The sequence below is a fragment of the Corvus moneduloides genome, chromosome 20 (assembly GCF_009650955.1).
Source record: "Corvus moneduloides isolate bCorMon1 chromosome 20, bCorMon1.pri, whole genome shotgun sequence".
Taxonomy (NCBI): Eukaryota; Metazoa; Chordata; class Aves; order Passeriformes; family Corvidae; genus Corvus; species Corvus moneduloides.
In genome coordinates, this window is record NC_045495.1 from 3,967,835 (window position 1) to 3,982,791 (window position 14,957).

The 14,957-nt window shown below is 41.8% G+C and overlaps 1 protein-coding gene across 2 annotated transcripts in view; it reads left to right on the forward strand.

The window, feature by feature from the left end:
* The window catches only part of SSH2 (slingshot protein phosphatase 2), an 88,227-nt gene that overhangs the window by 1,351 nt on the left and 71,919 nt on the right, over positions 1-14,957 (forward strand). The window contains exon 2 of one of the 2 annotated variants that reach the window (XM_032129634.1): positions 9,101-9,198. The exons of the other annotated variant lie outside the window; for it this stretch is intronic. Coding sequence (XP_031985525.1) covers positions 9,187-9,198 — 12 coding nt within the window. The 5' untranslated portion in view covers positions 9,101-9,186. The remainder of the gene's footprint in view (positions 1-9,100; positions 9,199-14,957) is intronic. 2 annotated transcript variants of the gene reach the window in all.

A 14,957-nucleotide genomic window follows, 5' to 3' on the forward strand; every position in this document is an offset into this window, starting at 1 on the left:
CTTAGCAACACAGATTAATTTCACCTATACTTACCTGCTATAAATATTAATGTGCTGCATTATTTCAGAGATTTCTTCTCCCTCTGATTTCTTTACCCTTTCCACTATTCCTTTTCCCATATATTTGCAGCAGTGAATACATCTAGTGAGAATAGATAGGTCTCTCTTGGCATCTTCCTTCTTTCTCCCATTGGGATGCATCTTCCTTCTTTCTCCCACTTGGATGCACAGACCCTCCTTTTGTTAAATATTTTATATATATATGAACAATTAGTTGTGTTCTCTAAAGCTTTTCCATCTGGAACAGCCAGGCTGTTTCCCAACCAATTAAATTAAATTGAAATCGTGCTGATATTTGGATACTACTTATTTTTTAAATATAAAAATAACTCCCTGTGGAACCTGATAGGATGCAGCCTTAGGTTTATGTATCTATATTCTCTTTCTCCCATGCCATGATATGGAGGTGTACTCTGTACCAGTGGTGGTTTTACAGCCTTGGTGCCCTACTCAGAAATAAGTGTGTGACAAATTCCTGGCCTGGTTTTGGTCTTCATAATTACTTCCACTTTCTCAGACTTCTCTTGCAGTATAAAGTGAACTTGATTTTCATCACAATCTTAACTGCTATTTTGAACACTTCTGCATTTCCTGTTGCAACTTCCTAGCCACACTTCAGGATCTGGCTGCCCTTTTAGCCTTTTAGATATCTGGGGTGGGTCGTTTCTCCCTCCTTCCATTAGAGCTCGTGTGTGTTCCTCCTCTGCCACAAACTTCTTGTTTCTTAATCAAAACTTTGGTATCATTTCAGATGATTCTCCCTCCTCGGCTGCTGAGGGTTTGTGAGCAGGGCAGACGCATTTTTAGTCCTTAGGAAGGCTTCGGTCCTGTGAGCCTGCCACGCTTGCCATTCTCGTGGACCCCTGTCAACTGCAGCAGGAGGACTTGATTCTTTTAAGTCCAATTGTGTCAACCAATCTGTTGTAAACTGACGGTAACTTCCTTCTGTACAGACTGGTGACTATCTCCAAGTTACCTCTTTACATGACAGCTCATCTCTCTGAATAATTTTATGAGTAGAATAAGGGTGTCCTTGCTGTTTCTGAGCAAAGATTATCTGGTAACTGCTGGAACTTTGCTGCTTCAACTTGTGGGCAAGGGAGAAGCGTGTCAGTGTGCAAGCATATGGCTAAGTCTAATTCTGTTTCCAGGGCACTAAGAATTTTGAGGACAGAAATGGATTCTCTTTTTAAATTGCTGCATGTCTTTTTGCTTCAGAGATAAACTTATCAGACAAGGAGAAAGGGTGAAATTGGTGTCCTCAAACTGGATTTTTCACATTAAGTGTGCCCTATAAACTGTTATAATTGGCTCTTACGGATTCAGGGGAATAGCTGATCTGAATCACTGAAATTGGATGGCTTTTATTTATAGGTTTTTATCTTGTTCTCATTGCCACAGAGCATCTCATGAGCATTCATTTCAGGGTAGTTCATGCAAAGTGTTGATTATACATTTACAGCCCTCTGGTTGCTTGATGACTTGTAAAATTCCTTTAATTGTCTGTCCAGACTTTTGCTGTTTGTTTTGGCCTTTGGTTATGCAGTCACTCTTGAGAAATAAGACTGCAGTCTTCAATTCTTACAGCAGAACAGTTGTCTTCTGATGTGCCATGTTCACAGAAAGTGGTGGCAGACAGGACCATGCTACAGTAAAATACAAAGATGCCATGAGCTCCTTGGTGCTAATGCTGATGTGTTGTTGTTCAAGGCAGTTCTTGGCTGATAATTACCTGCATTGGGAAATAATCTATTGAAACTTGGCCTTTTAAAGTATTTTTATGCTGTTACCAAAATTGTATCTAATTTCTGGAAAGTGTTGTTTTCCTTTTGTTTATTATATCTCTTTCCTGAGAAGTGAAGAAGCTGGGCAGGCAATCTGGCCCTGGCTGCTCTCACAGTTCACTTATCTTCCCCACCCTCAGGGAGACAATATGCTTTTATTGGAAGGGACCGACTGACCCAAAAAGAGAGGATATGCTGTTTATATATTGTTCTAAAATGCGCAGTTTGGGAAAAAAAATATGCTAAAGCAAGTTAAAACTTAAACCATTGGACTTCCCCTCCTTAATCCTAGGAGAACAGCTTGAGCAGGAAGTAGAGTCCTGGAAATGTGTTTGGGAGTGTCTGTGATGTTGTGCTTGGAAGCTCCTTGCTGGTAGAACATACAGGAAATATTTTCCCCACTTCTTTATGGGGAAGCTAAATACAACATTTCTCTACCTCTAGTCCTGTAATTGCTGTTAAACAATGTGGTAATTTTTAGTTTACTTCATCATTGATAAGTCCAGTCTATCTCACGTAGAACTTGGTTTTCTATTTTCCTTTTTTTTTTTTTTTTAAATAAATTAAGGTCTTGAGTGCTGCTGCATGGATAAGGTTATGGAGAGTTGATTTTTAGAGGCAACTACAATGTAGCTGGGAGATCAGAAGCTTCTTATGAAATACTTAGGGTTGCCTAATATTTAAAGATGCTCTGATCATTAATGATCGTCTGTTGTTTTTTGGTTTTCTTCAGCTGATGTCTTTCAGGTATAGCCAGAGTTCATTCTGAAAACTGAAGTTTTTGGAGGCAGTGGCACAGAAGATTGAGCTGATTCCTGCTTTAGGCAAATCTTGCAGTGCCCTACAGGTACCTGTTTCCTCTGGTGCCAGCTGTCACCATTTGGGAGATAAAACTGTTTCAGTGAGGTGATCTGTAACTTCCTGTCTTTCAAACTTCTTCTGCTGAAAGTCCTGTGAGGGAACCAGAAGGCCTCCATCTCTTGCTGGGTGTGATGCTGTGTTGTTAAAAGATGATTTCTCTCCAGCTGGACAAGACCAGGCTGTTGGAGCACAGATAATTTTTGTGTGTGTAAATGCATTCATGTGTGACAAGACTCTCCTGTTCCTAAAGCAGTTTGATGGTTAAACTGTGACAGAAGACTTGTCCTTCTCTGGAATATCTGCTGCCTGTTGTATACACACTTACCAGGTTTCCTCTAGGATGTGCATGAAATGCAATGTCCCCTTAGAGGTGAGGACAGTATTTGCAGCTGAGAAGAAGGATGATGACAGTGGAATTGGAGCCTCGCTGAGAACCATAGAGAAACATTCTTAAAACTTGCAGAGTGCATGAAAATATTTTTTTTTAAGGGATCTAACTTCTTTTGTAGCATATCTCAATGATAGCTTGATTTCAGTTTTCACCTCTTGAGTTCCAGTGGCACATAAATTCTTGTGTTTTGAAAAGGAGCTTGTAATTTGAAAATGAAAATAGCTTGTGATGCTGTAGTGAGTCATTATCTGACCAGTATTGATTCTTGCTGTTTAAGAAATGAAAATTAAGTTGAAAAGGACGGGGTACAGTAGCATCTACAGCCATTCTGGGAGCCAGTGGCATGTTTATTTTAGTGGAAAATGCTATTTTGAGTGGACACTGCCATCCACAAAGCAGTCTGCTGGAAATATTTTACTGTAAGAGAGCTGCCTTTATGCAGGGGTAATGCCTGAGGATTTCCAGTTACTGGAAAAAATCCTGAAAGATCTAAAGCTGTAACTCTTCTGTCTTGGGAAATGAAAAAAAAAAAGGAAAATAGCCTTTGGGCAGCTTAGCTCAGTGTAGCTGCTCCCTGATCACAGCCTGCAGCTCAAGGTTTCATTCTTCAGTCACAACAAACCACATCCTCCCGGGAGCAGCTGAAGCGAGGGGGCTGTTGAAGGCTTTGCAGTCTTCGCGTCTGACTCTTGCTGATGCCAGTAGCAAGAAGTACAAATGGACCTGCTGGTTTGTGACTAGTGCTGCCTTCATATGAACTGGCCCTGCCACTCAAGAGCACTTAGGCTGGTCAGCTGCCTGCTCCAGGTGTTCCAGTTGTTTAGTTCAGCCACTGAATTAAAGATATCTCCTCTCTGTGCCATTGATTTGCCTGAGTGTCCTTTTAATTTGATTATTAGGTAGCGACAATGAAGCTCATATCTTTTGCATAGAAGGGGAATCTTGGAAGTAGGAGAAAAAAGAAGTGATACCTATTGGAAGTAGCCAGTGATTTAAACAAGGCAGGCACTTTTTCTTACTTTTGGGCTGGAAGCTGTTCCCAGAGCACTTTGTTTAAAGGGATAAAAAATTGTCGAGGCTGAAAACCATTTTTGGGCCATATAAATTGATTAAATTACTGTCAACCCAACCATCTGCAAAATGTCTTATCACAATACTAAAATATTGCAGCGTGTGTTCACGTGTTTTAGTCAGCATTTGGGCAGGTTTCTGTATATACGGGTTTGAATGTGTCAGTAGCTTTTTGCCCAAATATAATTCTTCTGAATATGCATCTTATCAGCGTTGCTCATTGCAGGCTGCTCTCCTCTCGGAAGGCAGAAAACGTTGCTGTGAGATGAGTCACACAGTTTAACAGCTTGTTGCTTCCATGGTGAGACGCACCCTTGCTGTGCATGCCAGCGATCATGAAACTCCTGGCAAATGCCCTGTGACGTGAACTCCTTATGGCCCCGGTAAATGGAACGCCCGTGGCACTCCACTCGCTGAAATGCCTTGTGCTTGTGGCGACTCGCTTCTCTTGGGTGCACTGCTCCTCCTCTTCCTCCCAAGGGACTCCTAAACTGAGGCTTCATGGAAATAATGAAGTTACTGTATTGGTGGGGGCTGTTTCAGGGTGAAATTACCGGGGAACTTAAGGCCACAGTGTAAATTCCTTGTATTGAAGTAATCAAAGACATTAGAATATTTCATCTGACCTGTTTTGAAAGAGGTGTTTTATCGCAGATCATACTGTCTCTGTTCTGAGCTCATACCACAGCCCAGGAGGTGGCTTTGGTGCTTGAGCTTTCCACTGCTCTGCAAATGGAGAAGCACAGGGGATCTTGGAGAAGTAAATTCCGGAGATGTTGTCTCAGGAGTTGGTCTGCAACTTGTAACTTAATTAAATATCCAAAGAGTGAATTTTGATGTGGAAAGCCAGTCCTGTACCAGGGAACTGTGGCTGTCCTATTCTCACTGGCTGCTACCATGTCCCTTGTGTTTTGATGTACAGAGCTATCATATTTTAAATTGCAGCAAGAACTTTTAAGACTTGTTCAACTGGCTTGGTTTAGCTTCAACAGCTGACATCTGAGAAATGTGTACATTAGGATTCTTCAGAAAAAAACCCTCTGAAACAAAGTATGTCAGGCTTTTCATCTCTACCCTTTTTACACGATGATGAGAGGGAGGGATAGGGCATGTGCCTTGCATGCTTTGCTTTCCAAAGGAGAGCTGGTTGGTAGTTAGAGGTAGTCTGACTCTTCAGAATGGTGCAGGACCAACCCTTTCACTCAATCCATCTAAAAATGGAGTTTCCCACAGGTCTCTGAAGCTCCTGAACGGACTGCAGAGTCAGCTGATGTCTCTGAGCTTCTTGTACAGTAGCAGGTATCCTTTGGAGCCTGCTGTTCCCTTGCAGTAGTTCTGAGTCCTGGAGCATCTTCAATAGGAAACAGGGTGTCACACTGAAAATTTAGCTCATGAGTAGCTGTGGGGCAGGCAGGGAAGTGACTCAGCTCTCTGACCTACGGACAGGAGCTAAACGTAGGTACAAGAGGAAATGCTAGGTGACGAGATAAAGGTGTTTCTGGAATAAGGATTGATTCTTTTTTTGTTCTTTGTTTCTGTTGTTTTCTGCTTTTGTTTTGCTTTCCGAAGTCCTCCTCAACAGTTTTAAATAGTTTAAAGACAAACAGCTCTGGGCATGTTTTTCAGAGATGCTGTAACCACTGTATTTAAATACAGTGCTTCAAGATGTGGTAGGAAACAACTACCTAGGTGCTATATTGTCTTCCTGAGTGAAGTGCAAAGGTTGAAATGACAGCCCTCCCCTTTGCCCTTTCACACTGCAGAATGGTTGACAACGATTTAATTCACTCTCTGAACAAATATTTTTCTTTTGGAACATCTAGTGAGTTTCGTTACTGGGAGTTTGCTCTGTTGTTTTTTTCAGCTGAGTTGTTTCAGCTTACATGGGGGAGCAAGCTTGTGACTTCAAAAAGTGAAGTGAAACAGGACAACTTAGAACTTTTTGTTCTTTGTGGTGTTTCTTCCTCCTTGGTAGTATTTTGGTTCTGCAGCAGTTAATAGAGTGTGTAAGCCTGAATTCCACCTCTTAATGAATCTTGAGACAGCAGCTACCTCTGTAGTGTGGGTCAAGTTTAATATTGCATAAAGTTGTCAGTACAGTTGCACATGGGAATCAAATACTAATATATTATCTCTTGCTTTTAGTATTTGCCTGCCACTGCATCCCCCAGCACTTCTCTGTGTGGCTGTCTTGGTGCTGGGAGGGAATTGTCCTTCTGTGCAGCTTCTGCTCTGCTCCTGAATCTCAAATAAGAAATTATAAGTGAAAACCAATATGTGCAGAGCATATTTTCAACCCCCTTCCCAAAAGTTGGGCATAGCTGTAGGATACTTTAAGGCAAGGGAAGGTACTACTAGTTAACGTTTATAGTATGACTGGAATAGAGTTTGCATAGTCTCAGTGGGTGAAATGAATATTTTTCACGTACACTTTACAGATCCCTGGTTTCAACTTGTGCTTCATGCTGCAAAGATAACAACTGTGCCACATGCTTCTGCAACCCACACTTCTGGTCCTTGAAGTGGAATTTTTTCTCCTTTACACATAAACCAGAAACTGCTCTGTTGGGGAGGAAGCTCTGTTTAACTTAGATATGTTCATCTTGACCGTACATGGCTGAGATGGTTATTTTGGGGCAGTTTCTATCTGGTTCTCGTATGACTGAGGAATTTCAAACTCGACTTTGCCTTGAGGAGAAGGGAAAAGTTGGAGAACCTTTTTTTAATATTTGAGGAGAAGATGGCATGAGCCAAAATAAATTTTTTAAGCTTGAGCACTTGCTTACATCTTGGTCCTGAATTTGAGAAGTGCCCCATTTTAAAAAGTAAAGTAGTAAAAAACCCCAAAAGAACCAAAACTAAAGAGCCCCCTTGCTACAAAACAGCCCCACAAAACCCAACCCAAAATTACTCATCTTGTTTAAAGTTTAAACTTGCAAGTTTGATTTGAGGACAGATGAGCACGGAATGCCTTGAGCCAAAGTGAGTACGTGGCAAAAACAGCTTGAGGTGAGAAGCGATCTGTGCGTGTCAGAATTTCATTTGCTCACTGTGAAGTGGGACATCCTGGACATACTTCACTTCTTAAACTTCACTTTGGTGGTGAACATTCTTTGCACATGCTGTGGGAGATGCTGAAGAATCCTGAAGGATGAGAGATACCAGTGGGGCTTTAGTGCAGACTCTTTCCTTGGGGCAGATGGGGAGTGATTTCCTGGCTGAGTGCTGGTAGTTTGTCTAATGTGGAGCGTTGCTCTTCATGGCTTGGCACGGGTTCAGTGCTCTGTGTGGTGTGGAAGCACGCTGTGTAAAACGTGAGAACTTCCTGCTGTGATAAGGAACCAACAGTTCTTCCAACAGGTGCAGTCCTGAAGATGTAACAGAAATGTTTGCTGTCATGGGCCTTCAATATTGTCAATCTCAAACTGAGTCTGGGCTGAACAGTTCAGAAGGCAGAGCTTTGCTTCTGCCTTGCATTGCTATGATAAGAGAATTAGGAGGGGAAGCTGTGTTCAAGAATCTCTAATCCATGGTGGTGGCTGTGACTGAAATGAATAATCTTATTTTAAAGGGTGCTCTAAACCACTAAAGCTTTATAAATATTAATTTTGTTCATTTGTTTCCTAATAAAAGGCTTTTATTCATGAAATCGCTATTTATTTATTAACCTGACAAACTAATAGCAAGCTCTCTTCTTTCACTGTATGCATGTGCCATATCACAATTCTGCTTGTCACCGTAATAAGAACTTCATTCATCTGCCTTAAAATGTCATTGATAACAACCTGGCAGTGGCCCAGCTTGGAGCAAGTTAACTACAAAAGGCTGCATTGTAAAGCTTTCTGAGAGTACATGCTACATTAAGTCTAAAATTTAAAAAATAAAGGAGAGAGAGAGAAATGTGCAGGCTGGTCCGAGCTTCATACAACTGCCAAATAGCTTCAAACCTCTGAAAAAAAAAAAAGGAATTCTGTGTGGAGGAATTCTGGCTGCAGATGGGATAGTCTGGAATGAAGGATGCATTCTGCTCACTTTAAAATCTTTGAGGTACACTAAATTTATAAGCCTCATCTTAAAATGAGAGGGAATGCCTTGCTGAACCACAAGCAGCTAAATAAGAGCTTGGACATGTAAGGATCTTGTTATTTCCTTTAGTCTTTTCTTTCTTCAGCTGGGATAAAAGCTACTATCTGAAAATAGTCACACGCCTCTGGAGTTAACTGCTAGGAGTACTGTGAGTTTGTCTTGGTTATAGAAGCCTTCCCTGACCCCATCTGCGGCCTGTGCACCAAACCCATTTATCCACCTGTAAGTTCACAGAGTGCAAGGAGGGTCTGTTACACGCTGAAGTTCAAATACCTGGTCTCTGCCAGTTCCTCTGGAGGGATCTGAGCAGCTCCTTGCTCTGCAATCCTGTGTGTGGGGCTTCATGTTCATGGAGGTTTAGGGCTTCGTGCCTTTGACTCTCCTGTTCTTCAAACTATTACAAATTAAATTAGTAGCCTGGGTGGGGGTGAACCGAACTGTCCATGAAACAGATGCACAGTTTGTGAACTTTATGGAGAGAAGCCCCCAGGGATCTGTAAAATGGGCCGTGTCCTGTGCTGTATGTGCAGTCTCTGTGTTTGGTACAGCCCCTGACTAACGTAGGCAGCCTCACTGAACAATTTAACAGCTGAGTTGCCCATGAAACTTAAAGGCATCTTCATCTAAGGTCTTCTGGGAGCACTCTAAACATGCATTAAACACCATGGTTCTCATCCTACACTCCAGACATGGCAAAGGCTCAGGCAGTATGGGGAAGGGCTTGCTCACAACTGATGGGTTTCTTAACTGGAACAGGGACTGCAAGAGTCTTTAAAAAGTAAAAACCCAAACCCTGCAATTTCATGCTGCTTCACTTCTGTGGTTTTTGTTTTGTCTCTTTCTTAAGTATAGTGTATGGACAGCGCCATGGGTTAGGGAACACTTCAGCTTCATCTTCAGAGACTTTTCGTATGTAGCCTCCTGCTGAAGTCAATGGGTGTGGAGGTAAGCGGTGCTGAGCGCTTTCTGACAACATCACTGCCACCCACTCTGCAGCCTGATGCACACAGCACTCCTTGTATTTGAGCATTGTTTTTCTCCAAAAAAGTCGCATGCGGTTGCACAATAAAGACACTGCTTATTTGTGTAATGCAAATCTGTTCCTGCTTGTTGGTACAAAGTGCAAGCAGCGAGCATCAAAGTGCGGAGACTTCACAGATCCTGCATGAACACTTGCCACTGAACTTCAGTGACATCCTGCATTATGTCAGAATAAAAGATGACATCACAGTTGGTCTGTGAGTGAAAGGGATTTGAACTCAGGGTTGAATGTTGTTGCTTGGAGCGTTTGTGCTACTGATGCTCAACACCCTTTGCTCTGCTACTGTTTGTTTGTTTATGTATTTTTACAGCTGCTGAGTTTAGTTTCTCAAAGGTTAATTATTTTATCAGGAGCAAGTCAGAATCAGAGTTTCCTGTTTCTTGTCTTTTTGTTAATTTCCTTTTCTGTTGAAACACAACTTTCTCTGTTGAAAGAACTCAATTGCTGCGCTCTTCGGTTTCCGTCTAGTGTCTGAAATGGCCTGATATTCTCACAGAGATACTGAGAGTGGGGTCTGGTGACTAAACTGTTGTGATAAAACAAAAATTCATTAGTTGATGCTGTTGAAATCCGCTGACTTTTCTGTGCTCCTAATAGAAGGCTTTAAAATATCCAGCTGCAGACTGATCCTCTCCAAGCATGTGACACTGACATCAGTCCTAGAAGTGAGGCATTGAACTGCCTCCAAAAATGAGCTCATCGGATAATATTCAATGCACTGATTTAACAAAATATTAATTAATTTGATTACATGGTCACCTGTACATACTGTTTGAAAGATGGGAATTCGTTCCCATTTTAGTTGCTACCATTCCAGATACCAGTGTTATAAAGATCCTGTTGATACGATGCTGTGCTCCCACTGTATGCTGGGAGCTGGGCTTGGCAGAGCCTATCTCTAATTGCCACTAATTTGCTCTAAGACTTGCCAGTTTCTTCACTTTTCTTCTCCCTACACCACTCCCAGTAAACTGTAGGGAATAAGACAAGATTCTGTTGTCAAACCATCTGTCTAAAGCCACTCATAAAACTTGCTTAATTTTCTTGTGGCTCCCTTGATTTTTTTAAATGGCTGTGTAAAACCAGAGCCCTGTGCTTTCCCAGGAGTTTGGGTAGTAGTCCATCTTCATCTCAACCTGCCTGACTCCAAAGCTGAGGGACCATAATGAGATTAAACCCTGGCAGAACGGCCCTGGAAGCTTCCTCCCCTCCTGTAGCTTGAGGTCAGCAGTTAACTGCAGACTTCCTCTTAAAACCCACACAAAGAGCATGGACTGATGGTGACCTCAAACACTTGCCTATTATATTGTAAACTTGGAGAAATTTTGTATTTACCTTTAATTACAGTAGTAGCACCTTCTAGATGCAGCTGTCCGAGCACCTCAACATGTGTGTGATTATTTGTTTATTTGAAACATGGGCATAAGCGAAACGGTTTGTTAGAAGGGTTTGTGTGCATATGTGCATAAACAGTTTTGTCTTCCTCCTCCCCGCCCAGTATTTTCTGCCTGTTACTGCACATTGCAGGATTGTTAGCTTTGGATTCTGTTTCCTTCTGAATACAAGTCTTTATGGAGCTGCCCATAATGTTGCTCTTTTCTTTCAAGAAACACTGCTGCTAACTTAAGACAGAGGAAGATGCTGTCTGTTACAGGGCTGTAACGATGCCTGAATTGCAAACTGTTGTGCAACTAAAGAATGATATTGTGCAAAACAGAATGGAAAAACGGCTGCTGATGAGCCCAGAGAGTTGAGGCAACGAGGAGCCCTACTTATAGAGCAAGAGGAGAAGCTGAGTTTGAAGAGCAAGCAGTAGAGAACAAGATAGGAAGGCTCTGTTCCTGCAAGAGTAAATGATCCTGTAGAGCAGCCAAGGAGGCTGGTTGATGTGAACTCTATGCAAAGTTCAGTGGGGAGTGTGCTCCAGTGTACCGGGTGATGCTGCTTCTTCCTCCTCCTTGTTTACAAGAAGCTGGCATGATTTCAGAATAAACTTCTGAAACATCCTTGGTGGGAGAAGAATTGGGATAACAAAATACTTCTTTGCATCTAGAAAGTTATTGCTACAGCAGTAACTGTTGAAGCTGGCTGAGTGGCTGCTGCCTGGCTTTGGTTAATGTCAGGAATTGTCCTGGTGGGAAGTGAGTTGTGGGGTGGGACTGTGCAGTCCCCGTTGTGCCTCAGCACAGCTCTGAGCATGCTTCAGATGCTGCCTCTGCAAAACCATGAAATAAACTTCCGCTTTTCCCAGCAAAATGCCTGTGGTATACACATCATGGAGTTGTTTTAGTCCATCTTTATTTAACAATAACAAGGGTTGTGCAGAAAACATGCAGGGCATGGAAATGGAGAGCTGAGCCCCATCTATCCTCTGCTGCTGAAGGGTGGGAGGAGGTAGGGAAGCATGGAAAAGAGGAAAACAGCTTTGCCTGTGCCTGTTTTGATACTGAAGAGCTCTTCCCAGTGATTTGAGAAGGGGGTGGGGAGAGAACCAGATGCTCTTAGGAAGTTCATACCATTGTTAATAATGTAATTCACAGATGGTGGTGAAGGCCTTGAAGAGGCTTTCATGCAGTACTTACGCTCTGTAACAGATCATCACATAAGGGCTCACAAATAGAGATGACTTAATCCCAAGGATGAGTCTACAGTGATCTGTTTGATGATGGCCCTGCAGATCACTGCAACCTTTTTAAACAGTTAAGAGCTTTCAGGATCCCTGAATGTTTAGCACTAGAATTGGACCAATCCCTAATTAAATTGTCAGGATAAAATGTTAGTATAGCTTTGAGACTTTTCCAATGAAAATGGCTCTTATGAAATGAAAAAACAAAATCTTTTGTCCTGGTACAGAAATCAATACAGGTAAAGCATGAACATCAGTTTGTACAATGACATCTTGTTAAGAGGCAGTTTGGCTTTTATTTCCATTTGTCTGCTTGGAGCTGGAAGCAGAGCTTGTGTGTGTTCTGAACAGCTGTCAATATTTTGTGACAGCTAAGGAGGATTGTGCCTTGCACGTCTTCTTCTTGAAAAAAAAGTCACTTGTACCTATAAGCTTTATAGCAGATGAACAGGCTGCTGGTTTTCAGACGTGGAATCAGAAAAGATTTAGCTCAAGTACTTGCAATAAAATTCAGTATTTGTATGTTTGTGAGAGGCTTATTGATAAGGTCTTCACTTATTGATAAGCTGCTGGTCAGCTTTTTTATTTGCTGTAAGCTGTGTAACTACAAGTATTTATCTGGGACTTGTAAGCAATACTGGCTTGCATGTGTAGCACTAGAAATCAAAAGTTTCAAATAACATGAGAGCTGATCTTGGCTTTGTTGTTTGTTGCTCTCTTTTCAAGTGCAGCTTCTCCCTTTTTTAAAAGACATTCCCATTGTGGTTTTTTTTATTATTATTAACTTCTTCAAGTTTAAATTGAGTTTAGTAAATTGACTTCTTGTGATGTTTGTCATGCGATGGTTTGTGAGCTCTGAAGAATGTGCTGCTGTGACTTTAGCCATATATTTATTTGCCGTACCAATGCAGGCTGTATCATGTGTTCTTGTTGGTCTTGCATTTTAAGCTAAGTAGTGGAGGGGGTTGGGAGAAAAAAAAAAATGGTGGGGGAGCTAATTCAGGGCTAAGCTACCAGAAATTCTCAGACTGCTTAATTTGTGACCTTGTTCCCTAGTTAAATGCAACCCAGGATTTTCTGCCTCTTCCATAGTTTCACAGAAGTGTTTTCTGCATTAGAAGCTGAGTTTTTCTCTTACTATCCTTGTTAAAAACCAGGAAAACCCAATGCTTTGGTAAAAGAAATATCTTGGCATCTTGGGGGAAGAGATTTTTTTAATCCTTGGTGGGTGGGTGTGCTTTAACTGAGAAAGTTAGAAACTGTCTTTCTGATCCACATTTTTTGCGTGTATCAACTGTGGCATCTGTAAAGCAGTATCTTTATTACTGCAGTAAAATGAACAAAGTTGAAATGACTGCATCTGTGCCAAGAACTTTTGGTTTCTTCACAATGGCCAAAGTTTTGGAGCACTAAAAGTGCTGTCAGTGAGTCTCCAGCTCCTTGTCCCACTGCCTGCCTGTGATGTCTGTGTCCAGGGGAAGCAGAGCCCTCCCAGGACTGAGGACTCAAGGTCAGAATTCATATTAGGTTTGTTTTAAGCAGCATTTTCCAGCATTTGGACATCCTTCTATTTATTTTCCTGACACGATGTAATGCTGTTTTTCACATATATATATATAGATATACACGCATACACACATATGTGTGTATGTGCTGCCACTGCTGTTCAGTCCTCTGCATTTCCCCCTCTGCATTTTTGTAAATCATGTTTCAGCAGAGCTGTACTCTATAGAGTTCCCATACTATCAGGGTTTTTTTGTAGTTGTTATGTCTGCGTGGGCTAAGAATTTCTTTAGATTTGAATCCAACATCAAAGTAACATTGGTTTAATACAATGTTTTTATATCACCTTTTTTCCTCCAAGTTGGATTTTATTTTCAGCTCTGACTCTTATTTTTGCTGCATAATTTGAGACATTTTGCTTTCTCTTCACATTGTTTTAAAAAAAAACCAACCCACACACAAAACTCTGTTTTCCTTAGCTCATACAGTATTTCCACTTGGCTCAGAAGATGTGGATTTGTGAGCTGAGGGAATCCTCGTTTGGCTGGTCACCCAAGCTTTCTGCAAGAGCATTAGAAGGATCTACAGCTTAAGTTCATCAGAGGGCTGACCTGCTCTGCTTTTAATGAGATTTATTATACCTGTACCTGTTGGATTCTGTGGTTTTGATCTTCAAAATGATCTGAATAAACCTGTTAGTGAAAGCAAAACATTTGACAGAAAACTGACTCTACTCAATCTGCCCTGTGTTAAGATTATTGATTTTTGGATTTAAAATAATATCCATTGTGGCATTGGCATGGAACTTCTGTGTGGTGTTTGGCAAAATGTTTGCATCCATGCTTGCCTTCTTAACTCCTCCAATTCCCCTCTCAGAAAACCACACTGATCAAACACTGATATCGCAGTCCAGGCTTGGAGAGGGTGGAAGAAACAAATCTGAATGTAGGAGTTGATGGATGATTGTGTGTGAATGTTACGGATATAGCTGCATTCCTAGCACATGCAGGAGAGATTGGGAGGGGTTGGTCTTGGCCAAATGTAAATGTGTATTTTCCCTAAAACTGCCTTTGTTTTTCATGAAAGCTCAACAGCATTTAGTGATTTGAGTTCTGTTAGCTTAAAAAACCTGAGAGTTCTCGATTTTCTCCCAAATGAATTCCTGTGAACTTTCAGCTTGTCAAATATCTGTGGTCCTTCAGGGCCTAGAATGGGATCCAGAGGCTAGAGGGTATAGATGTGCACAGGTTATGGTTGGGTGAAGGCAGCGCTGGGGAGCAACATGAGCAGGGAAAGTGGTGTCTGGAGTGAAAGTATCTGGGTCAGCCTCCTCTGGAGCAGCAGGGCACATGAGATGCTGCTCCAGGCTGGTTTAACTTCTTTCAGTTTGGTGACTTCCACAGAGGTTTCTAGAAGATGCAGGTTGACAGGCCTGCAGCAAAGGTGGCCAGTGAACCCAGAGATTTGACTTGTTCTGTCAAGATTTGGCAAGCCTGGGTGATCTCTGGAGTTGTGAAGAAGAATGTGGCCTGT